General features: G+C 42.9%; 1 protein-coding gene across 7 annotated transcripts in view; it reads right to left on the bottom strand.

Annotated features, from left to right (window-relative positions):
- The window catches only part of LOC106746194 (serine-rich adhesin for platelets), an 84,533-nt gene that overhangs the window by 29,411 nt on the left and 27,917 nt on the right, over nt 1-27,205 (bottom strand). For 6 of the 7 annotated variants that reach the window (XM_014622492.1, XM_014622486.1, XM_014622487.1 and 3 more), the window contains 5 exons: nt 24,805-24,986; nt 22,750-22,983; nt 13,651-14,000; nt 10,522-10,797; nt 3,590-3,917 (listed from right to left, as the gene is read on the bottom strand). In XM_014622492.1, coding sequence (XP_014477978.1) covers nt 3,590-3,917; nt 10,522-10,797; nt 13,651-14,000; nt 22,750-22,983; nt 24,805-24,984 — 1,368 coding nt within the window. In that variant the 5' untranslated portion in view covers nt 24,985-24,986. Of the gene's footprint in view, nt 1-3,589; nt 3,918-10,521; nt 10,798-13,650; nt 14,001-22,749; nt 22,984-24,804; nt 25,005-27,205 lie in introns of all 7 variants that reach the window. The other variant, XM_014622489.1, reaches the window with a different exon arrangement.

Raw genomic sequence — 27,205 nt, 5'->3', positions numbered from 1 at the left:
TCGAAACTCGGCTCGTAAATTGACTGTATCATCGACGTCTAGCCATTACATCGATGCAGCGGCGGTGACGTACAACCGTGCGCGGCATATCGATAAGCAGGACGCGGCGATTAAATTCCGCCGATATATCCGCGCCGGTATTGGAATGTACGTACAGTTTTCGCGGGCAACGAGAAACAAAAAAAATATATACTTCGCGCCAGCCAGTGAGCGTTTGCATTTGATGCCTATGGGATGGCGCGATACGTGCGCGACCGTCCGATTCGATCAACTTCGAGCGTATCGCACTGCATCAACATTTAAAATGCGAAATGTCGAGGAGGGAGAAGGACGATGAGCACGGGTCAGCGATGAAATCGCGTGTCGGGCTTCCATTCGTGAACGTTTCCTAACCCGCGACAAGATTCCGCGTGGGAAGAAATATTCGAGGAATCAGGATTACAGAGAACCCTACGTGTGTAAGTACACCGAAAGAAAGATCTGATAATAACCAACAGAAGCCCGAGTCATACACGGTAAAAAAAACATTTTGTGCTTTGTAGTTGTGTTAAAATTGGTCCTTGTTAGAATTTTTGTGTTAAATTCTTAATATATCCGTGTGTTAATTTAACGTATTGTGTTCATATTATCTTAACAGTTTCTGTTATATCGATATTCAACAATATATGAGTGTTAAAATAACACATATTTTATATTTCAATGTCGATTATCGTATTAATTTTATGTTAATTTTTGACGTAATATTTGTATTATCTTTTAATATATTCACCTTGTGTTAAATTAACACAAAAATTTTAGTAAATCGTTTGGGATATGCGAAATGTATTAAATTCGATATAAGATTTGTTATTGTGTAGTTACCAAATGCTTTGATGAAATAGTTTCAACTAAATGTAAGGTGAATATAACCAAAAATGTGGTGAATACTAACAAATAACCTTAGCAAAGTTTGATATTTTTGCCAAGGTTTGGTAACTATTATTGATTTATGTCGTATGTATCATCAAACAATCTGTTAAATAAAACTATATTATTTAGTATACTTACCACATTATGTGGACAATATTAAGAATTATCAAATAATTTGGTAACAGCTTTCCAAATGTTCTGATAATTGTGAAACAATTTGATAATCACTATAAAGTTCTTTGATATTAATTACCAAACAATTTAATTGATTCGACTTCTTCAAGAATTTGTTCAATCAATTATTATGTGTTTATTACCAAACAGTTAGTGACTATTACCATACTTGAAATTAATTACCAAATATTGCACTGAAACACTCGACCAAATATATTTGTCGAGACTATTACGAAACTTTTTTCCAATGTAAGCTCCGTAAGCCCCTTCAAATATTTTCCGTGTTGAGCGACTGAACGTAAAATTACCGGATAGAATTTTGTCCCGAATTAATTATTGCTCGTTAATTGCCTCGCGATCGAGATTCGCGAATAAAGCTCACGATTCGTCTTTTTAAGGATATCAGTATCGTATTATTACAGAAAAAAAGAGAGGGTGCATCTATTTTCTGAAAAAACAGTTTGAAAATTTTCTTGAAAAATCTAGCCACAGATGGATCGTTCAAAGTGAGCTTTTCGTCGGTAAGGCAACGAGAGAACAAGTCGAGGATTATTCGTCGATCGATTCAGATTTAGCACATTTGGCGGAAATATTTAGAGTCCTCGTCTTTGCACTGCAATGACGATGGACGAATATCCTCTTGTTAATAGTTTTAGAACAACGACCGCAAGAGATCGTGCGCGTTTCCCGGCATCCCTTGCCCCTTTACTATGATTTTACCGATGTCTTCCACGCTCCTGAGTACGGACCGTCGAAATAACGGCGTTGCATCCTGGGGATAGTCGCGTTTTTAGTGCGAAACCTATCGCAACAGTGGCGGACGTTTACGAGAGTTGAGAAAGGCGGAAGGAAGCAGATCAATATTCTCAATATAAGGAATCGAGCGACCTTGTACAGGTCGGGGAGCGAGGAAATGCCGAGGATGAAAGAGTTGTACGAAGGAGAAAGGCGTCCCTTATATATGGTATTCATGTACGAGCATGAAAATGTATTCTGTATGTATATATGGCGAATGTATCTGAATCATGCTTTCAGTCTGATTACGCGAAATTTTGATTTAACAACGCAGAAGCGGCGCATAGCGGATCGATTCGCGGGATATATAAATTATTAATCTCGCGTCGGTGCAACTAATTATCTTTCTCATCAAATGTTAACGAGATCCGATGTAAAATTTTACGCTTTCATTCGGAAACGCCGTTACGCCTGTATTATTCAGCCGGCAGGCGAAGACCGGGCTTGCCGTGCACAAACGAAATCGCACGCGCGGGCGCGCGGCCGTCAAATATTTGCACGATCTAAAAATAATCGCGAGTCGTACCGGAGTGATCGCACGACGAGATAAATTAAATATTTGCCATTATGAGTAAAGAGATATGCTGAAAATGTACTTACCAAAAGTACAGCGATTACGTTACGCTCGAACTTTCGTTAACGAAGCACCGTGTTAAATGCGACTCATGCAAACAACGGAATTATGGCTCCGGCCGAGGATACGCGGCAGTTAGTTCAACTTTTCTCCGCTTTTCAATATTATACGGATCGATGTGTGGATAATATTGAATCGACGGTAATAGAGATCTCGGCATTGATCGCTCGCGGCAGACAGATACGTGTTGTTCGAGTTGAAAGTTTCGGGGAGAAACCGGCACTTCCAATTTATCCGCGAATATTTTTGCGGATAGCTTCTTGCGCCTTCTTTATGAAAAAAAATTGATGTTGCGGATTTTAAACGAATACACGTGAATTTTTCTTAAGGAATTTTTCTACTCTTGACACAACAGAACAAAAACCGAAGAAATCCACGGAAAAGTTCGAGAAAACCGGGTTTTTTTCCAATTTCTCCGTGGATTTTTTCGACTTCTTATCTTCTTTATAAAAAAAATATATGCGACAAGTTTTAGTTAATCACACGCATAGAAAAAAAATAATTAATTCCTACAGTTAAAAACTAGTTATTCGTATCATATAACTGAAATTTAGTTGCCAGTTTCGTTTGTTTAGGCACCAGACTTAGTTTGTAACTATGGGAGCCAATTTTTATGACCATATTCGTATATGGAAAAAAAAAGAATTAGCTCCCACAGCTAAAGATTAGGTTTGGTAAGCAAATTTCAGTTATATTATATTATATAGATAGCTGGCTTTTAGCTCTTAGGGAACTTATTCTTTTTTCGGTGGGTGAATTTTTCTGTCCTTACGACAGAAGCCGAGAAAATTCGTGGAAAAATAGGAGAAAACCGGATATTTTTCCGAAACTATATTCGCGTTCCTTTCCGCGTTATCACGAATTCGAGTACTTCAGGATGTATCGCGCACCGCTGAACACCTAAATAATCGGAGGACTAGACGTCCCAAGCCGGAGTGGTTCGATACGATTTATCGGATTCGCTTGAAGTGCGAGGTCGCGTCTAAATTGCGAGCCCAGCTGGCTCGTGGGTCTCCGCTTTCCGGCTTCGGGACGTCGAGTCTCTCGAATTTGTTTCGGAAGCGCGCGATTTCTAACCTGAGGCTTGGGCGGTTGGGGCTGCTGTACCACCGTTTGCTGGCTCGCCGGTTCCTCCTTCTTCCTCTTGCCGGCACGCTCACACTCTTGAAGCTTCTTCATGACCCGCGGTGAGTCCGTGAGGCGAAAGATGCCGGAAAGGGGCCCGCGCGCGGCGTCCTCCGTGTCCAGGACGCGCTCCCGCAAAGCCGACGGTTCCTCCCGCGACGACGTGAACCTCACCGTTGACCGGGAGTCGCCGTCGGAATCGTCTCCGTCGCGGTGACGCATGAATCGGCTCCTATATCGGGATTTGTTCCTGGGCACTTCGTACTCGGGCGCATCGTACCTGATACAGAACGGCCATGTCGATCAATTAGATTGCCGTCGACGTCGAGAAATCGGACTCTCTCGGCCCGAATCCGTCGAGCTCGCCAATAGCAATTCCTCCGACGACGCCACCGACAATCTGCCTACACGACATCTCGATAAATTATACGCGACGGAACAGCCTCGGACGTTTCAGTATCTCGGAGCGCGAAGGAAGAGAGAGTGACTTGGCTCGAATCTCTGATCGAGGAATTTTCACGCGCGGCCCGCCGATAATGTTTTTACGGGCACACTTGGGGTAACAATGAAGACTCGTAGAGAATGTTTTCTATCGCGTCATTCTGAAACTATAAAATTTTCACGGAAGCGATGAATATCCGAACGTCGCCCGGGATGCGACGTCGTTGCGTCAATTTTGAAAATTAATGTTGGCAATTAATATATGCTTGGAAAATTAATAGTGGAAAATTAATGGTGGAAAATTAATATATGCAATTAATATATTAACAATGTGAAGGCAAAATTCATAACGGATACTATTACTACCATTATTTTGTCGAATATCACGAACGCGAGGAAACCCGAGTCGAAATTTTGGCCATAGATTAAACCTTTAATTCTAGAACGTAGCAGGAACTAAGGTAGCAGGATATATTCAATTTCAATTCTAATAATATAATACAATTCTTACTTTAATCCTGATCATGTATTAAATTTCTGTTTTTGCTGTTTTAACGTCAAAATAGATTGTTGAAAGTAGCGTTAAAATTCAATCTGTAGAATTAAAGGTTCAAAGGAGAAGTTAAAATATATCAGTACCATCAAAGTAGGTTTTTATTAATCAAAAAAATTAAAGAGAGACAAAGTATTGTAGAACGTAAGTGTGGATCTCGAAATGCTAAAAAAGAAATTTAAAGATGTTTTAATTTTTTCTTAACATTTGGAGATTCATGCTTAAGCTCTTAAATGTCCGATCTCTTTTTAATTTTCTAATTGTATGTCAAAGGGTTTTTATTTTAATTAAATTTATAGGTTTTTATTAGTTTGTAGATTGTCTAAACAGACTGTCTTTAAAGGCGTCAGAATATCCGAGTCGAAATTTTAGTCCTACTTTAATTCTAATTTAGTTCTACATTAAATCTAATTTAATTCCACATTAATCCTCAAAGATTTTCCATTCTATTCTTTTGATGCTACAATGAGAAAGTTATTGTCGTTTCTTCCCCTTAAAGATTTAGTGTAGAATTAAAAATTTCGACTCGGAAAACGTCAAAATTTCGACCCGGGAAAGGGTCTAGTGTGTCGTCGTTTTGAGTCGAACGCCCTTAGATTGCTATGTAAGTAGATCAAGTCGGTCGCAGGTCAGACGTGCGTATCAGGATCCTTTCGGATTGTGCGAAAACGTCGAAAACGTCCGTCTCGTCTCGTCCGTAGCCGAAATCGTAAGCGACGAATAAACAAGTTATCGCGGACGGATCTCGCAAGAACACGTGTCGTTGATACGCGTCACTTGAAATTATGATAAGGGCCTACGAACTGAAATGCTAATCTGCTTTATAGTCAGATTATCTCAGTTCGATTCGAGAGGACGTTCCGGAGGATTGCCGGTGACAGGACGAAATGATATTAGGGGATCTCCATCTTCCACCCCCTACATCATCTCCTTCGATATTCCCGCGAAAGCTGGTCCTTTGATAGGTTCTATCAAATTTTTGCCTTATCTTTGAACCCTTTAGGTGCCAAAGTGTGTTGCCGACAATAGCCTCGCGCGCGCCACTCTGTCCTGATAGCGAGAAAAAGTGTTCGCGGGCTATAAATACTTTAGCGTTATATACGTATTTATATAACGAAGAAATTATGAGTTAAAAATATCGTAGCGTCGATGAGTATTAACAACGCTTTTGCGCCGACAAGTTGCACGGCCACAACGACGCGTCGAGATTTATCTCCGCGTGTTTAACGATTTCGCGATTTAACGAACAGCTAAAAGCGAAACGTCCAAATTGAATTACCCAAGCTTTTTATCCGTCGTCTAAAAACATAAGAAATCCGAATGTTCTTTTTCATCCCCCTTTTTTGTCCTCGAGGTCGATGAGTCGTCGCGACGGTTTGCCTAATCGATCCACGAGAATCGCGTGACACTCGAGGGATTGGCCACTTTGTTAGCGGGAAAATCGATGAACTAATCGGGAAACATCGACCGGAATGTGTTTTCATTTCGTGCGAGACGGAGAGAGAGAGAGAGAGAGAGAGAGCTGTGACCGAAACCACGGAAAAATCGGCGCGGTATGCGCCTGGTCTTTTAATCGGGGCCGGCTCGAATACTGTGAGCGATTCCCGTCAGAGGAATTGCAATAACGCGTTCCGTGAAATCCTCCCTCCAAGAGAAGTAACCTTGTTCGCGGATCGCAATAAAATCCACGCGGAGCGAATGGACGAAGATAAATAATTAGACGCCGGTTTTTGATGGTTGACGGCTTCCGGGATCCCCGGGGAGGGGGAGACGCCGTTATTAAAAAACTTTATGGTCGAAGGTGTCTCGCGTTCCTCCAAGCGAGGGAGAAAGAGAAAGGGAGCCTGGAGAATCGTGAGATATTTCTTCTGTATCACCGTCTTTTCTCACCGAGGCGAAAGCTCTATACGCGATTCTCAAGCTCGGCCGCTCCTTTTTCCTCGTGTTCCGCCGCAATTACTGAAAAGCGACGCGAAAACGAAACACGACTNGAAAACGAAACACGACCCCCCCCCCCCCCGCGCACGCTTTCTGTTCTTGATTCGTTTTAATCGCACCTATCTCTGCATTCACACGCTATTTAAAAGGTCGAATAATATCGATTTCAGGCAGTTGACCGTTTAGCTACATTTCCGCCGATACGGTATCGGGTGTCGTCACGCTCCAAAACGTTAGCAAGAAAGCGCCGGCAACAGCGGCGTTGACGGGCATTCGCGTGTATTTCGGCTTTTCACGCTACGCAATCGACAAAAAAAGAGAGAGGAAAAAAAAGAGAAAAAACATACCATATATACGTGCACATATACACACTCACGGATAGAGAATGAACGGAACGTACACAAGGGCTCGCGCGCGCCCGCCTCTTTCTCGAACGAGTATTGTGAAAAACGGTACGGGTAATCGAGTTTTCGCTGTGAATATCACAAGGCGAATGTCAAAAATAAATACCGTTACCGCGGTGTTCCGCATCGCGTAGCGGAAACGGTGAAAACGCGCGTCGCCGGTAGGGATGCGCATAAGCGATTTCGCCACGGCGCACGTGATATTCAGGTCGGCGGGCGCGCGAGCAACAAATTGATGGGACCTCCGCGGCGAATAATCGTATTTTCTCTAATAATCGCACAAAACGACCGCCACGCGTAATTATATAACAAACGGAACAGACGGCACGAGCCGACGGCGGACAAGAGGGCGAACGGTCGTTCAGTCGGGAGAGAAGGAGAGAAGAGGTCGCGATTCCCGTATGTGAAATAAGTCTTTGCAGCGTTCGCCAGCGTTAACTAAAAAGTACGTGCTCGCGCGCGTACTTAAAGCATTTAATTTACATTTTGACGAGGCCGCTTAATAAAACGGCCCGGCGAGTGGGCTTTAACGACTAGCATTGCACGAAACAGGCAGCAATTAAACCCGACGCGCCTATTCCGGAGTTGAAGGTACCTTTGAGTCGGAATAGATGAGAGGAGGAAGAGGAGCGATGCGGAGGAGAATGACGACGCGAGGAGGACGATAGAGAGAATGAGAGAGACAGAGGTAGAGAGAAAGAGAGGGAGAGAGAGTGACGTCGGAACTACTACACGTTTATTTATAACTTATACCGAAATAGAGATTAGCACGGGACGTTTCGAAAAATCCGTCTCTCCTTCCGCGTCGACGGGACGGGAAAAAAATCTCGGAGAGGAATATAATTTTCCTCGCTAGCGAATTTTTCACCCGCCGTGGGCGAACGGAAGGACGGACAGATGTGGCTGTACTGCGCGTATTCGCGTGATCGATTTAATACGCTCCTTTTGGCGGAGCCGGATATGTATTAATTATGACGCGTGCTTCTCGGCGTGCTCTCGACGCAGCAGGGACGGTGATTATTGTTATTATTATTTCACGGCGAAGCACGTCGTATCGTCGCGCTACCCGTCGACTAAAATTTTATAATTAAAACGCGATGTTTTTCCCGATAGTCGTGCGATGGTCGTGTCGCAGCTGCGTGTCGTTAAAACTATAATAGCCGTGTAAACGATATTTGTATGGAAATATCATTTAGTGGCGCGCGTGCACACGTCGATATACGCGCGATACGGGAAGTTGTGATTTGAAAAGTGATCAGGCGGACGCGCGCGCGCCACGTGCAGCCATTGGGAGTGGATTAACTATTAAAAATAGTGAGAGGAGTGAGTTTCATTCTTGGAAAAGAAAAGGATAACAGCGAGCCAGCTTTAAAGGAGGCGAGTATAAAGTGAGTTTTTTTTCAAATAATTTCAAATAATTAATAATTACACGTTAAAAATTAAACTGTTTACCTACTACACCGTTCCTCTAAGAGATTAAAAATACTGACTTTATAATAAAGGCCAATGAAGAGCAAAATTTGGATTTTGGAGACAAAAATTACATAATTACATAGAACCTAAAAAATTTACTTTAAACTCAGTCTTAGACGCGTATTTAGATACAATAAAGTTCTTTACTACGAAAATTAATTCTTTGTTTTTTAACACATTTAATGAAACAAAATAGAAATAATACTCGAGTCCAGTTAAGCTATCATATTTAGCGATATTTCCAGAATGTTGGAGAGGATTCCAGATCTTTTCATCAAACAAATACAAATTTTAGAAATAACAAAAAATTCAAATGAAGGTTTATTCTGTCAAAAGCAAATTAGATAATTAACCTCTGAAGAATAATATTCAAAAAATACTATTCAATAATGTCCAATAATATCCAATTTTTAAGGAAACACAATCAGGTGTGCTACTGACGATCATTGTTTGTTTTTTTGATTTCGTTTGTAAATAACTCGTTTTGGCCTGGTGGACAAACAAGAATGGAGAAACGTATACAAATCGTGGACAAACAATTCCACTACAAAATTTAAAGAAAACACAGGTGCGCTCATTGTGTTGTCGTAATATCACCGTTATTTTCCATTCTCATTAAATCCTTCGTCTTCTGTCTTCCATGAAGCTGTTTGTTGAACATGATTTCTTGTGATCGGATTATTTCGAAAAGGCTCAAATCACGTAAGCGAAAAGTGAGAAAAGTCTTTCTTAAAAATGAGAAAAAGCGAGATGTTTCCGAACAAATGAAGAAAAGTGAGCCGCTGCCGTGGCTGCACGCGAAATAGCTGCGGCGAACTCGAGGCGCTGAGATGAAAATTTGTGTGCACGGGCCACAGGTAGGTCCGATTAAAGATACCGCTCAAATTAGTCCAATTAGTCGGAATGCAATCGTAAATATGTCCCCGTGAACGAAACTAGAGGCGAACAACGGACGTACCAATCATCGTCGCGCGTCGATCCGCTGGCATTCCACCTGCATCGTTTATCTACGCTCTACGAGCGGATAAACACGAGTGGAATATTAATATCCTCCGTTATTCGCGCGCGGAGCTTCGAGCGGCGAGAGCCCGCGAGTTGCCGAATTATCGGGCCGAATTGTTGTTACACTTTCGCGGTGATAAATAAATAATAAAACGCGTCGCGCGCGCGAGCATCTATTTGGCCGCGGAGGAAGAAGTATGATTTTCTCAGCGCGCGCGCGCGCGCGCGTGCGTGCGTGTCGCGAGTTTATTATTCGCGGTCGTGTTCTCATGCCTCCGCGCCTGTCCTCGCGTAAATAAGACCGTGCAGAGTCGCCGCGGAGACGGCTGATTTATCGTTTACGGAAAAACCAGACCGAATCTCACCGCCGTAAATTAAGGGGCCGTCGCTCGCTCTTGCGCGGCCCGATCTTCCCCGGCTGATCCGAGGACACCTCCGGTCTTTGTCGACTGTTGTCTTGCAGTGCGCAGCCGGCCCCGAGGTGCACGGGATAAATTGGTCGCATTGATAAATGGCGGGAGAAATGCTCCTGTCGGCCGAGGGTTTTTCTAATCGGGTTAAGTCGCGCGACCGATGTTAAAGTTGAAGTCTACGCAAGTAGCTTCTCCTTCGTTTTCTCCCTCTTCTTTGAAGGGGAAGAAATCTCGGTAGATTAATCCTTTAATCCGACGTATCGACAGTTAGAAAAGAAAGTTTCTGCTATTTTATGTAGATCAATGGAAATGCGATCAAAGGAAGGCGCGGCATGTACGAAGTAATAAGAAACGAATAATCTTAGCTTGTGCAGGAAAATTTGATTATAATATCTCGAAACGTCTCGTAATAAATTCAATATCGCCATTAATTTAATATCGAAATAAAACTGGAATTAATAATACTTAAAAAACACGAGCGAACGAATAAAAAACGGTGAAGTGGTCTCAATTAATCTTCGCGACAACAAGCGTCGGGTAAATGGTTTACGAAGGGGGAAGGGGGGGGTATCGATCGGTGATTCGCGGCGATCCCGGTGAGAACGATACAGGACATTTCGGCACCCGGGATAACGAATATAAAAAGGAAGCGATAGTTACTCGTATTCAGGCACGTATCGATTCCTGGCCAGCCGTTCCTCTTCTTGCTGTCTGTACTGCGAGGCAAGACGGTGATCGCTCTTGCTCCTCATAAGGCCGGGCGAACCCCCAGGTGGGGCTAAACAGCTGGAGCTGCCGAGCAATCCGCCGCTCCCGCTCTCGGGTTTAATGTTCAATTCGCCATAACCCGCCACGTGTAGAACAAGCTGATTCGGATCGTGCGCCATCACGAAGCGGACACGCCGGCTGTAATCCCCCGCCTCGTACTCGAAGTTCCTGCAAAGGACAATCGTTCACTTACGTGCGTTCAGATCGATGCTCCAATCGCAAGCAAGATCAATCTTCGAGGAGTGATGTGACAACGAGAGGAAGTTACGGATTAAGGGGTCGGTTCGACGTGGAAAATGTGTCGCCAAGTAGAGAAAATAGAGAAAAATGCTGTTGAATCGGTAAAATTTACAATGGTAGCAAATATCATTATAACTATCATGTTATATATCGCTGCGATGATTAAAATTGGAAATATTAGTTTCAATGATATCACTATTGAATCAAGATTTCCTTCAGTTACGCGTGCTGCAGGAAATTCGATTTATTCGACAGAATTTGTTTTCCGTGCAGTACCACTCGTAGGTTGCAAGCTGGAGAAAGAGTCCAGCGTGTATATCACAGTGTCGGATAATTTTATTCTCCCGCTAACACGTAAAAATTTCGCGCCTAACATCCAGCGACGGCTCTGATTTTCTTATCGACCTTATTCGTTCTCACTGGTTGTATACTATTAGAGCCTTTATATCTTTCGCTGTTTGGATCATACCAGCTAAAAGAAAAGCATTAGATTCTGTTATTTAGGGACCATTCAACAATTACATCACACCACGAGGGAGAGTAAGGGTAATTCCACATGTCACGTAATACTGGGAAGAGGCCTGAATATGTGATGAAATATGACGAAGGAGGAGAGGAAGGGTAGGAAATATTCCAATTTCGCGTGACGTAATTGTTAAATAATCTCTTATATACAATAGTGTTGCGTCGAATACTGCGCCGAAGCTTCCGTGGCCAAATTGGTACGGCGCCCTGTCTGGTAAGCAAGGAAGTCCAGGTTTGACTCTTGGTTAAGGCAATATTTTTCGCAACACTTATATTAAATTTCTATAAGATCCGAAGATATATTTTAAATAAGGGGGGGGGGGTCGAGGTATTAATTAGTATGAATATTAGCTGAGGATTAAGGAGGTCGGTTCGTGAAAAATGTGTCACTAAATGACACCTCTCATGATATAAAAGGCTCCGGCGCGTGCGTTACACCGTCGGACAGTTTTATCCTCTCGCTAAGACTTAAAATTTCGCGTCCAACATTTAGTAGCGACGGTTCTTATTTGCCGATCGGTCTTATTCGTTTTCACTGATTATATTCTATTAGAGCCTTTATATCTTTCATTGTCAATAAAAAGAAAGAAGAGGAGGAAGAGAGAACGAGAGACGGGGCGGGAAAAGAGAACAAAATGACGACGACGACGAGGTACGCAATTTCCACATTACGTTATCCCGCGCTAATAAAAACGAACTCGTGATGGCGGACTGTTCGCGGGAAAGGATGCGTCTCTACGCGCGATTAATTTCAATTAGACGCTTTCTCATCCACGCGCGTATTCTCCGGAAATCGGGGCAGCGACCCGAATACCGCATCGCCGACCGGCACCGTCCGTCCGTCCGCTCAATGCCGGCCGAATCTACTTGGCTGGAATTTCGGCATGTGGTAGCGGCGACGCTTCCATTTAAATAATGCACCGGAAAAGATTACGCGAGCGCGCGTGCGACTGCGGACGTGACGCGAGCTTTTAAAATTCATCGCGCCGTTAATTTGCCGCATTAATTACCAATGAAGCATATACCCCATCCCCCCGTGAAGGCAGCACCGACACGTATTTTATCGCGCGAAATCCGTGCCAGAGAGAATCGCCATCGCGTCGTCCCCTTCGCACATCCGCCCGGATATTTTCGCACGCGGCATCGGCACGCGCGTGATTAAATCGCACTTGACTCGACAAACGTGCAATTTTGTTGCGCGCTTCTGCTTCTGTGTCCGCCTGTAATTCGCCGGGGCGTAGATTTCATGGCGGCGCGTGCGGTAACGTCGAACGTTACATTACGAGGCTATCGCTGGATTTACGCTGCATTCACAATGCTATTAACACAAATCTCCGCAGGAATTCATGCAGCCGATGCCCGATATCTCGTATCGACAGCGCCCGAATTACAAAATCCTCTTTTTCAGTCGGGATTATAACCGACAGACCTNCCCCCCCCCCCCCCCTCCTTTCTTTTCATCCATTACCGCCGTGGACCGTCTTTCGAGGCAGCTTATTATTTTCTCGAGGATCCCGCTCGACGACGTCGCCCACGAGAAGTATCCGAGGTCTGTCCTTTTTCGCAGTATCTTCTTGACATAAACATTTCCAGGAAATAACATTGCACTAATGGAGGTTTCTTGTGGAGGTTATCTGGGAATATCGAGTATAGGTATCCTTCGTGTAGAAAACATTCCAGTGACAAACCAGATGCCATTTTCGATCGGAAAATCGGAGGTGTACAGACTCTAAATCGAGGGACTCCAGAGTGAATAGTGGAGAAACACAGTGATCGTTTATCCATTTAGATGCTCGATCCCCTTTCCTCGATAAACAACTCAACGTTTGACGCGACAGAGATTCGCGACGATCAGCTCAACGTGGCACACAGACAGGTCGCGATAAAAGTCGAAATAGACGGAGCGCCGATGAGGAGAGGAGGCGTCACGGAAGGACGGGGGCGCCGAAATTGAAATAAAATAGCTCACGGCGATAGGACCGACGGGCGACCGGGATCGTTTGGTTTAACGATTTTTTTCGGATTCGCCCGTAAAAGGGGGGCAGCCAGTGGCCGGATAGATAGCCGATAATAAATCGCGCTAGGGTCGCGCGTTACGCGCGGAGAGAAAGAGAGATTCTCCTGGTGCGGATTTAACAAGCGGGACCGACCGGGGAAGGAATGGAAAAAAGGCGGAGGGGGGGGGGGGGGCCAGGGGGGCCANGGGGGGGGGGGTGGCCAGGGGGGCCAGAGAAATTACCGGTGGGCGCGACTAACCTGATAAATTCCACGGTACGTAGGAAGAGTTCCTTTGTGTCCAGCAGCTCGGCGTCGTCCCACGGTACGTTTTCGTTTATGTGCGCCTCCGCCAGATCGCAGTTGCTCTGGATATTCGCGATTTCCAATTCGAGATTCTCTTTGAGCTGAATCAGGCCTCTGAGCTCGGCACCGAGGTATCGATCGACCTCGTTACGCAGATGTTCCGTGCGGTCTTTCAGAGCCTTGCTCAGCCTCCGATAAATCTCGTCCACCTCTTCGGCGACCGAGGCGCAGTTTGTTTGCAGACCCAATGTGTTTTTCTCCACTAGGGCCAACGCGTCTTGCAGCCTATGCAGACCCCGGCGCACCTGAAGGCAGAAGGCCGGCCGGCGGTTTGACATATCAGGAATATAATTCCGCGCGCGAGCTTAATTCCTCCGCTTTCTCTCTATCCCGCTCCCTTTCGTTGTCTGCGCTACTCGATCGATCGTGTAAACAGCGAATAAACGAGAACGCATAGGGGACAAATTAATATCGACCGCCCGGATAATTCAGCGATCTGTTTCAATAGATCGAACGATAGAAAAATCACCGCGAGAACCCGAGTCGAAATTTTAGTCCCACATTAAGTCTTCAAGAGAAAACGGAAATGACTTCCTATTTGTAACATCAATGGAACACTAATAGCGCTCTTTTTATGTTACAACGGGAATTTAGACCACCGGGGGGCAATTTTAACTTCTATATTAAGTCTTCAAGTGGAGAAAACGGAAATAACTTTCCATTCGCAGCATCAAAGGGAGTATAATAGAAGACATTTGGAAACTTAACGTAGAACTAAACCTCTTTCAACGCGAAAGAAAACGAAAGCTTCTTCTAACTTTTACACGTTCAATTTTTTTTAATTAACTTACTTATTTTCTGTTCCATTTTCTATGAAATTCAGTGGCTCGGAGATCTCGAGAAGAGAATGTATAGAATAAATGCGTGTTAGAGGCCTGTTCTTTTTAGCTGAGCTCAACTGGAACTCTGATTCTCTTCCTTTCGATGTTACGTTATACGAGTACATTTTAACGGAAAAAGTGCAACTTAGTTCGATTACAAAGAACAGACCTCAGGTATGCGTTGTGAGATACCTAATGCGCTGAAAAATGATTTCAGCCGGCCCGACATATTCGCCGCGCGAATTATCAACGGCGAGACTCCGTCCGCAATCTTTTCACATTTCCGCGCTATTTCGGTACGCGATCATGGCAGGCCCGTTCGCGATAAACTGAAATTTCTCGTTTTAGCCACACCGACGGCGGGCAAACGCACCCACGATTATATTTAGATCACATTATAGTTATGCCACGACTGGACCGACCCAGATATAGAGGCCTCAATGAACACGAGAGAGGCGGGAAGCCTAGCTGAAGCAATAAACGTAGCACGAACACATGAATATCACAGCACAGAGGCTCTAAGATTCGCGGGGCCCCTTCTGTGCTACGAAGAAGGGGCTTTGTGAGAGCGTCAAATTTTCATGAGCATATTCATAAGTCAGGTGTAATCTCGCCGGTCGTACGTGGATCGCCGCTAACCCCGTGTGTTAATTAAGTTTATCCGTTCTACGAGTAGAACTTTAATCTGGAGGGAGTTATCGAGTTATCACCCGGCTGCTCGATGATGACGAGCGACAAGTTGCAAGGGAGGAGGAGAAGGGGGAAGCAGTGGAGAGGAGGTGAAGCATGCCGAGCGACGCGACGTTTCGCGATTGTCTCGCCGAGTCAATGGGACAGTCCGTTCGGCTTCAATTAATCACTATGTAACCTGAAATACCTGGAATCGACACGTCGACGAGATTTTACATTCCAGTCAATTTCGCAAATTCCGGTGGCACACACAACGCACGCTCGGGAGTCATGCGCGCGAAATTGTGATTCGCCACGACGGGAGTGTCCCGCGGGACCGGCAATTCTTCCACCGAATCGCCGCGAGAGATAAAAATGGAAGCCGCGTATGTGGGACTCCTATATGTAATATTTGTTAGCGCAACACGTTTAAGGCGTAAACAATATTTGCTCTCTATACAGCGACGTCCCATCTAAATTCATAGAAGACATCCTGAAGATACACAATCAATATTGTACTATTCATGACTCGCCGCCGTTGAGAATAGACGAGAAGGTAAGGGATATCTCTCTCTCTCTCTCTCTCTCTCTCATATCCTCTTATCCTTTCATCGTACGTCGCGAATTGTTCGCCCGAGGAATTCCTATGGGGGCAGGCAGAAATTCGCGTTCTCGCGGAGATCTAGGCCGCGTCGCGCACGATTTAACGCGTCCGCGCGACTTGCGATCGTAGCGACATACGACGATATTATTATATCCCAAATAAAACAGCGCGGCCGCGTACGTACGCGTTTCAAAATTGCAGTTGAACAAGCGCGCTCAGCAGTTGGCGAAGAGCTTGGCGAGGGATGCGAAAGCGCCGCGGGAGGCTGTACCGTACGGCGAAAATGTGTGTCGGTGTCGCTTATCTGGATTGGAAAATGCGGCCTGATAAACTTTGTTAATGGATAACTGAAAAATGTGCAAAGCTAATTGTTTGCAAAATGATAAAGGATTTTTCTGCTCAGTTCAACCTCGTTAACTCGTTTAACACGTACTACCCATAGCCGCTTCGTCAGAACTTTCGGGACACTCTGTATTGTAGAAGCAAACATTATTTTATCATGCGGAAAGGTAGAGCAATTTTGTTATCCTACTAACGATCGTTTGCTCTCCTCTGGTATTGCAGGTATCGAGAGAACAGAAATTACGATTACGAAGCGTCACGACCGACAAATTTGACAAACGTGCGCAACTTCACCCAACTAGTGTGGAAAGGTTCGGAATCGATGGGCATCGGCGCGTACGTTGGGCTGGAGGACAAAGTTTACATCGTGTGCAGCTACGATCCGGTCGGAAATGTCGAGAACGAGTTCCAACGTAACGTGGCGCCGCCGAAGAAAGTAAGTATTAACGGAGACTTTCACGATAGCCCATCTTAGTCGAAATTTTGATGCTACTTTGACGTTCTTAAAGACAGTCTGCATCTACTTAGACAGCTATAGACTAATGAAAGTCTACTTTGATGATACTGACACTTTTTCATTTCTCTCTTGAACTATTATAGGTTGAATTTTAATGCTACCTTCAACAATTTATCTTGATGTTAAACGGCAGGGTTAAAATAAAAATTATATTATACTATTAGAATTGAAATACATATATCGAGCCTATTTAGCCATCTTAGATCCTACTATGTTATAGAATTGAAGATTTAACATTGGGCCAAAATTTCGACTCCGCCATTTCGATTTTCTTCACGGTTTGTCTCTCGAGGAAAATCGCGCATCCTCACGTGTCCCGTTCTCGCGTTTCTCGTATTAAACGATAACTGGAGAGGCAACAGGGACTCTTTCCTGAACTGTTCTACCGTTCCGTCTTGAATTCGAGAAGAGCGCGAAGGGACTGGAAACTCGAAACTTCCCTATAACGTCGCACGGTGCGTCAGAATCGCATAATTTCTCGCGACGCGGCGGAGTCGCGACGGCGCAGCAGCGTGTGGATGTCGCCTCGCTCGTTTATTTCTCACTCTTTGGCGAGGCCGCTTTTCAAAGCGGAATTTTATCATGGAGCCGTTATTTCTCCCGCGGGAAAATTTTACGTCCGCATCGTAGCGACGAAATCGCGCGCAACTCGGTTAAATCGTGAACGATTAAAATAAACAAATCAGATTTTTCGCGAGGGAGATCGTCGCGCGAACACCGCCGTTCATGTTATATTTGCTGCTCTCTCGCCCAATGGTAATCAATGAAATTTTCCAGAGTGCACGGGATAGAAATTATATTAATGGCTTAAATCGCACGCGACGAATTTGAGAGAGAGGGAGAGAGGGAGGGAGAGAAAGATAAAGGGAAAAAATGTGCGCGACAGGCTTTGAAGGAAAAATTATTTTATACGGAAAATACTTTTGCCATATCCTCCCCTGCCGCGTCCCACGCGGAAAAAATAAAACATCCGGTAATATCTGTTTCCTATGTATTGAGCGTAAACACAATTTTACGAAGTGTCATACCGTAAACAGTACGTTCCGCGCGTGAGTCTTTTTCACAAATTGATTAAATCGTGTACCATTAAAATAAATAAAACGAGCCTTTTAAGAGAGGATTATTTTGCACGTTGTTTCGCGAAATAAATGGTCGTTTTTACTTCCTTTTTTCCCCCTCTCCCTCTTCCTTTTTTTTTATTTCGGGGATAATCGGTGTTTTATCACTTTTTCGCATGTGGAATACATATGAATACGCGCACAGCAGACAATTCGCGTTATTACGCGCTACATCTGTTAAAATCAAAAGGAAATAGAATTAATTAAGACTGGCCGCTTTGACGCGCAGTTGAGAAAAACAGCGTTCATATTGCAGCTGCTAATGTCCGAAAGCGCCATCGCGTGCGATGATGAGACTCGTGTGCATATCATAAGAGTGTAATGCCAGACCGAAAGCCTTTTGCGATTTGCGGCGAAAGCTGAGCTTGTTAGCTAATTAATTGGGAGCGGAAAAATTGGCCGCGTTGTATTATCAATCGCCTTCGGGAGGATTCGCTGGGATTTGTTCATTAACTAATTAAATCAAATGAAAAAATATGTAGTATCAGCGCGGAGGCGAGCGACTCCATCGTGTATAGAAATAAAAAGTACAAATCTCGTAATTTATACTTTTTTTATGTGCAATAAGCAAATTAATAAAGCATGATAATTAATTTAAGAGAAATAACGAAAGACCATCTGCACAGAGAAAAGATTTCTTTAGATTTAGTATACGTGTTAGTTTGATTTGGATTTGTTTGATACATACTACATAATTAAATATCAAATATCATTTTTTGATGAAAATATTGTCGTTTCATTAGAGTGAACTATGCTGTTTAATGAAAAAAAAAATAGTATTATTTATTTATTTATTTACGAAGAAATAATATTTCGTTTTTAATACAAAATTTATTTTATTATATATTAATTAAGTATTAATAATAATAATAAAATTAAATATTATTTCACTGAAACAAAAAGAAGTTTTTTAATATTTTTCTGACATAGTGTTATTTCTCCCAAATCATTTTTATTTATTAATAATTATTATTTGTGACAACCATTGTAATGTTTAGATAAAAATACAGGAAAAAATATATTTAATCGACGTAAAGATATTTATTGCTTGAGAAACCGAACAGCCCTGTTTGTTGAATTAAACATTTGTTTGCCTTATTCGAAAAGACAAATTTGTTTTGATTAAAGAAATTTTGTTAATAAATCTTTTTTTATGTATACTTAGGCCTTACTCGTGTCTTCTCTCCGCGTATTCCCTGGCTTCCGTGGATTTCTAAGGAAGATTTCTAATCTTTATGATTTTATAACATTCAACGTTGAGCATTTTGAAAAGCAGCGTTCGAAATTAAGATTTTGCCCGAAGGAAATATTTGATTACCTTTTTTTTTTTACTTTTTACTTTCGTTCAATGTGTGAAACGGGTTTGATATATTTCCAAATTTTCATCGCTAAAATTTTTAGAATTGCCATTTCGAAGTCATACAATTTTTTCATAGCGTGCAAACGGCAATGTGTGTGCGTGTACTCGTATACGTGAGTGTGTACTTTTTTATTGTTATTTTTGCTACTTTATCGGACCTCACGAGCGATGCGCTTCCGAATCACCGACAGAACCAAAATGAAATACGAACAGCGATCAGCGTTGATTTTCCCACGGACGCCGGGAAAAGCGAGCATATTTCAAGCACGCGCGCACACGCGAACGCGCAATTTCCGCGACGCGCGAAACGAAGGCGGATTCGACGAGTCGCGTTGGGCAGAGCTTTGATCGCCGAATATCCAGCTTGTCGATGCGCTATCTCGCTCTATCTCTGGACTGTCTCAAAGACGATCGCGTCCGAAGTTTATCCCGCCACTGGAAATAGACGTGATTCATCGCCGAACGTCATCTTCTCGTTCGATGTGCGCGATGTCCGCCGGTCTCGTTAGATCGTCAACGCTATTTGTAACGTGCGCGGAAATTGTCTGATCGAACGAAGTTCGAACGATATGATATCTGAATATGAGTTTTCTCATGATATTAATTATTAATTTGTACGATTTCTCGGTAAAATCAGAGTTCATCATGCTTCATATCTCGGTATAAAGCTTTTGTACAATCTGTCTTGGATTGTATAATAAAAAGCTCCTCACAGAGAGACAAAGAGAGAAAGAGATTACAATAATTTACAAATAAATGATAGAAGCCAAAATTACAGGTGAAGGTCGCTTAAATTTATTAAATTTTGGTACAAAATTATAAAATACGAAACGTTTCGACTCTACTTTAGGTCTTCTTTAGTCGTGATACAAAAGAACACTATGAATGATATTATGAAGTCAGCCGATCCAAAAACACATACTTGCTCGGTTGACGAACTAAGCATATTTTGATGGAAATCCTTTCGGGGTTGGTTGACCTTTTTATTTGGAATTATCTTAATTGGCCATCATCAATTGTAAAGCACCAATCGAAAACTAATTGAAGATATATTAATAGTTGATAACTGATGCGATATTAAATATAATGTAGTCAGAATATTAACACTTATATACCAGTGGCAGAAGTGTTGTGTAGGTCCAAAAACCGATCGAAAACAAAGATGGTCATATGGTGAATCTAATATATCGAATAACACTAATTTGTCAATAACATATGTAGTTTGAAACTGGTACAAGAAATAAAAGCTACAAAAGTCAATGTCAGCATAGGTTATAAAAATTCAAAAATTAGCAAATAAATAACAATTGTGTGTCTTTGAACTGACTGAATTCATGATACAATTAATAGTATCCTCTTGCATTACGACTGAAAGTAAGATCGAAAGGTTTCGTAATTTTATATCAAAATTGAACAAATTTAATTTTGCGGCTTTCAATTTTGGCTTTTATATCATATATGATTATCTTCAATTATAATCGATAATCGTATAATCGATTTTGTGGATACAGAGTCCTCGTTAAACGTAAATCGCCCGATATCCGGAATCGCGAGATCTCTTCCCGTATTTCTATGAACTTATGACAGATCGTTTGACGGGAAAACGGGTTTTGCGCATCCACATTTTTTATTTAATTCGCTTGTTTATTCGCAATCGATACGGTTTGTATCGGGTAAAGGCGCCGCCGTCGGCGGGATTCAACTGGCTACATATTGCACGACCGTCCGCGGGATAACGAGAGAAACTCGCGTCGCAATCTTGTTTCAACGTACATATATACCTTACGCCCAACGGTTAATTACAATGCGCGGCGATAAATTTTCCGTTAGGACGCCGAGGGGCACAACGTAACAAATTTAAAGTACATACCTCGATACCGGATATCGCGCAGCACAACAGTTTCCGCTTTCCGAAATGCGGTTATAACGTCTACCGAGACGAGGCAAAAAGAAAATTAGTTATGTAACTGGTTAAATTAGTTTCCACGATCGGTATAAGCTACGTTTCTCGCTGCAAGCTTGCCCCTCGGCCGAATATAAGGTAAGAAAATTTGATCGATGTCGACAATTGCTCACGAAAACGCGATAATAATGGAAAATTCTAAAAGCGGTCTCGTTTAATTCCTCATAATCGCTTCATTGATGTGGAGTTTCGCGCAATATCGAAGTATCGCACAATACGGTCAGATATAAATTACTAATTAATCTCGCGTGTATTCATTACGACGAAAAGTGTCTTAATCAGAATATCTCTAATTTTTCTCAAGCACCAAGATCTGCAAGTAATCCTCACCTTTTTTTATGAGCCTTGGATATACTGTAGAGGAACAAAAATAAAGGGAAATATTCCTCCATAAATGCTATGTTTGGAGATTAGAATTTCTCGTGAAACTAATTCCATACATTTTGATTATAGGAACAAATATCTTTAAAAACCGTAAGATATATAGGGAAATGTTTTAGTAGAAAGTCTTATAGTATTTGATATATTTTATTATTGTATTGTATATATTTAGATCTTTGAAAATTTTTATAACTTTTTAATATACCCCCATATCTCATTATTATTTTTGTAAATTTCAAGATTTTCATAAGATCAAAAATTATAGAGAATCTAATGTTGGCACAAATTCAGTTATGTGTAATAATCCAATTATGTGTAATATAAATATTTTAGGAATATCGCTAATCACACATTTTTAGTCATACAAGTAAACGTCGCGATATAAGTAGATGCAAACGCACCACATCAGGCGATGTATCGCGTACATGCAGGGCAGGGCGCAGCTCGACTATAACTACTTGCATTTTTATGAGCACAAATATCTTTGAAATTGCGGGATATAAACAAAGTATTTTATCCAAAAATGTGTTTATATTTGCAACATTTTGTATCTATGCACTTAGATTTTAAAACATTTTTCAACACACTCCAGTCCTCATTATTTTTGCGAATTTCACAATTTTTGCAAAGACGACAAATTGGAAAGAATTTTATGCCAAATACAATCGTGTGCAGTGAAATTATTTTCTCAAATTACATTCTTGAAATATATACAAATAAATACCACACTTTAAGTAGATGCAAACACGCTGTGTCGGACGTGCCGCAAAGCCCGCGAGTTGGCTTCGAAGGATTGCTTCAACGTCTAAACACGTGAGGAAACGCTTATAAAAGACACATGTCTTTTATTTTTGGCCTCTCTACACATACCCAAGGCTCGTGAAAATCAGCGAGGGACACTTCCGGATCCTCCCTCGTCAGTATTTTCTTATTACCCTCCCGATATTTTCCCGATTTTCCTTTTCTCTCGTAAATCGCGATCCAAACTATTTCGCCGCTGTCACGCCTCGATCTTCCCGAGTTCCCCGCGGCTTTCCGGACTAAATATCCACAAAATACTTATTTCGCACGAGGAAAGACGAATTTAGAGACGAGTACGATCGCGAACGCGCGAATATAAAAGTCTACCCGTGTTCAAATCACCCGCCGAGTTCAGCGCGCCGAGTCTACGCCAAATAACGAAAATCTCGCGCCCTACGTTCACTTATCGCCGGGATACCTGGGAATTGATGCGCGTGATTTCGCGCCTCAGGATGTCCATGTGCGCGTCCTTGCACTCGGGACAGCATTTCTTCTCGCAGTGTACGCATAGGGCGCAGTAGCTCTTCTCGGAACAGACGCCGCAGCGTTCCATCGTCTGGCCGCTGGTCGGGTCCGGCAGCTCGCCCGTGATTTCGATATGCAGCTCCAGGAAGCGTTGCAGAGTCACGTTGGTCGGGAAGGCCTGCACGCCCTGTGAACAACAGCGGGAAATATTACTAGCTCGCGCCGTTCATTAATGAGCCAGAATCAGCGCGATGCCCTGAATAACGGCGCGAATTAATTATACCGGTCGGGCACAGCGCGAATTCCTCCTCCCTACTGCTAGCGCGCGCCGGAAATCCGACGTAACGTCAGCGAGTTAACCGAGTTGTGTCGGCGCAAACTGTTTTCCCGGCTGTTCTTTGATTCCTCGGAAAATACATAGCCCGGGGCGATCTGTCGCGCGCGACGTAACAGCGCGCGTGAGCGAAAACGGTTTTTGGTATTCGGCGCGACCGGGAACATAACCGCGTTTGATTATTCCAGAAAAACAGAGCGCGCGCAGATCGAACCGCTCGAAGATGACATTAGCCCGAAACTCGCCGCTTAATGAGAGTCCTCCCGCGTTGTTGGATTCGTCGTTGAATAAAGATGAGCTTGCACACACAACGGCACGCCGCATCCTGCGGGGCCGCGCGCGGAGAGAAAGAGTGAGAGAGGATGTTCGATTCGCGTGGCGGAAGATAGATCGATTTTCTTTTTTTCCGTCCTTCTCCTTCTACTTTCCTATCTCTCTTTCTCTCTCTTTCTCTTTAGCTATTCGCGTTATTATGCGGGCCGACATTACCGCGACCTTATTAAAGGCATAAACGCGACAAGGCGACGCGCGATCCCCGGAGAAGCCGTGCCAGGACGAACGAGCCGCGGCAGCTTGCGCAAATGTGTCCTGTATAGATTTTGCGCGGTCGTGAAATATTGTTTTTCGCCGAACCGACGTAACCTTTTCGTACGTAATTAACCGGCTCACCGGGCGACGCAATGTTCGGGCGATGTGGTGAAAGATCATTCTTCGGATCATTTTCCCACCAGAAAAACATGTTATTTTTCGGTGTTACCATGTTGTACTCTCGTTGTTATTGGAGAAGAAGGTAATATCATGGATATTGTGTAGATTATGTTGATGGAATTATTTGTTTAGTAGCCCGTTATACAGTGGTGTTAATATGCCAATACACAATAGCCGGCATTAATTATAACGCGTTTTTATTTCCGAACATTCCGAAACGTTTTCAAAGTGCCTTAGTATTTATTTATTTACATATTTTCTCATTCTTCCTAAACTTGGGCGTATTATTACACGAATATATCTACACCTGAGTGTTTGTTCGTTATTTAACATTTTATTCCGTTGTACACATTTCGAGTTATGCACAGTTAAACAATAGCATGACATTTTTTGCTACTTTGGCCCTCCGCTAAAATAGATTTCACACAGCCTGTTTTTCCAAGTTTTCATTTCGAAATAGTTATCCGATAAGTTAATAATTCAAGTTTACAAGTCTATTTTTGTTTTGTAGAAATTGTCCTTTTGACAGTTTGTATCTACTTTCTGACAAGCAAGTTAGCATTCATACGAAAAATTCACGGTTATATTCATTGTTGTTCCTCCTAAGAAAGTTTATTTTGAATAAATTTATAAATTTGTAACAAAAGATTGTGTTCCTAAAATAAAACCAATTTTTTAAATCTATTTTAGCAAGAGGCCTCATTACCATTCTTGTTCTTCTTCCCATTATGTAGTGCCACATTTTTATAAATAACGTCTTAAATAATAAATATCTCATAATTTTGATTCTATGATCGATTGAACAACACTTTAACGAATATAATCCTTAGATTTTCAATTAAAAGTATTAATTATTAACGAAGTTATTGCACAAAATGGGGCTATAATACTACCTTCTCCTTTAAGTGTTATATGTCGTGAGAAAGTAACATGATTAGTACGACGTAAAAATCCCCAGCGACTTACTTGGTACGGTATACGATGTTCGGCGCGACATTCCGGACACTTGACCTGTCGACGAACGTAATCGACGAGGCCGTCCATGCACGGCTCCATACAAAAGCTGTGCTGGCATGGTAAGAGCTTCGGATTTCTGTATCGATCCAGGCAGATCGCGCAGGTTAGCAGCTGCTCGAACTGCTCCATGCCTGTAAATGCGAAAGAACCTACTCTCAGTCGGCTCCGTTCTTTACCGCACAGGTAGATGTCGCGAAATGGGAGGAGAGGAAGAGAGGGAGAACCGTCTGTGTCCGTAACAGCAGTGTTCCTACAGTAGCATTCGGCTGCGTCTTAATAAAGTGCAAGCGCCATTTTGCATCGAATAACGATCTATGGACCTATTAGTATTTCATTTCTGTCTGGAAAATGGAAATACACAAATATTACCAAGTTCGCTATTTTATATACACGCGCGTTCAGTCGTTGTTCTATATTCCCACAATTTTCGATGTGCATTGAAAGAAGGATTTGGTAAGAATTATCAAAATTTGGTTAAATAGTTTCAACTAAATTGTTTGGTTACTGCAATCAAATTATTTAGTACCGTATACTGTACATAATATTGTATATAGTATATAATATACAGTTGTGTACGGGAAAAAAAATTAGTTGCCATAGCTAAAAACTAGGTTTGGTAATATGTATTTGAGAACGAACGCTTTATAAATACACTTTTCGTGTTCGCGCGTCATCCTACGAAAATCTGAGAAGACTACTCCTACGACGTTTTTTTTCGTTACTCCGCGTCATTTTAACTCGTCATTATAATAGTTGGTCATAGTTAATAAATAGATTTTAATAAAATCGACTTGAAATTCTGGCCGTCATTCCGGGTTCGAATGCCAAAATCTTATTCACTCAGCCACGCGCGCTGAGCGATTGAGAGGACAGCGGTGGCCGGTTTCCTTGTGTCAGTCATATGATCGGGTCGATATCTATACGCTTATAGTAACATAATTCCCAGCGGAGAGAGCGTAGGAAATGCGTCGGAATCCCAGCGAAGAACAACGGGAATTACCGGCAATATTGATACATATATTCACAATACACACATACGACAACACTTTTAGTCCATTTTAAATGCCGCCGACTGAATTATTTTATTAATAGCGACGCGCTTATTTGCATAGCGCGTATATTTTGCCTGTAAAATCGTTAATTCATTATATCGCTAATTAGCGCGATTGTGTGAGTGCGCGCATCCGGCAATTAAAGCCTTGATTTTTGGAGCCGACTGAACCCATCCCCTCACCCCTCAACCACTCTCCGCTTGCTATTCTTTTTTTTTTTCTACGACGGACGTAAACGCGTCGTTTCGCGGCTGCCAAGACAATGTCAAGATCTCCGTTGGAGTCGTTGCACCTCTATTTTAAGGCGCGATGCATCATCCGTGTAAATTTGGTGGTAAAGAGACGGGTGAACTCAGAGGGCAAACCCTACGAGCACCTCACGCTCCGTGAATTAAACGGAATTATAACTNTTTTTTTTTTTCTACGACGGACGTAAACGCGTCGTTTCGCGGCTGCCAAGACAATGTCAAGATCTCCGTTGGAGTCGTTGCACCTCTATTTTAAGGCGCGATGCATCATCCGTGTAAATTTGGTGGTAAAGAGACGGGTGAACTCAGAGGGCAAACCCTACGAGCACCTCACGCTCCGTGAATTAAACGGAATTATAACTCCCCCCCGCCGCTGAAGCAGGCGATAGCCGAGGGTTCGCGGCGCGGGCGGGTTCCGATCGAGTTTTCCGGGCGGTTTCATTTCGGGCTTTGTCCCGAATTATAAATTTGCGATCGATATTTCCTCGGCGCGGTGTTCGCAAAGCCCGCGATATTTTTTGCCGGGCGTCCTCCCCATCCTCCTCCCCCCTCCCGGTGGGTAGAGTGGCGAGGATAAAAACCGTGTAGCTTTATTTATTATTTCACTCATCGAGGGGATTTTCTTTTTGTTTTAAATAAGCGGATATAAAACGCGATTATACAAATGGCATCGCCGGGGGGATTCGAATATCCGTGCGCTCTGAAAATCCACGCTGCGACAAACACGTCGCCCGACTAATTGCCGAAATTTATCTACGGTGGAAATAGTTCGGCGCGAGCCAACCGGGACGCGCCATGGCGCTTAATAGTATTAGATCGTGATGTATTACAGGGCGAATTACAACGTCGAAATCGAAACGAGGAATATTACAGATCGAAAACCGTGGCAGCCGTAATAATTATTTGAACGTCGCTAATGAGCGGATGATTATCCATGCGATCCAGGAATTAATTATCGCGCTCGCGGCAGGATGTGCAGCAGTGGTAGTAACGGCGGTCGGTAGTAATAGTAATAATAGTAGAAGTGTAGGTGAGATAATCTCGCACGAT

The sequence above is a fragment of the Dinoponera quadriceps genome, unplaced genomic scaffold (assembly GCF_001313825.1).
Source record: "Dinoponera quadriceps isolate SergipeBrazil2010 unplaced genomic scaffold, ASM131382v1 scaffold566, whole genome shotgun sequence".
Taxonomy (NCBI): domain Eukaryota; kingdom Metazoa; phylum Arthropoda; class Insecta; order Hymenoptera; family Formicidae; genus Dinoponera; species Dinoponera quadriceps.
Note: the sequence above shows the minus strand (reverse complement) of the source record. Positions and strands in the feature narration are given on the sequence as shown.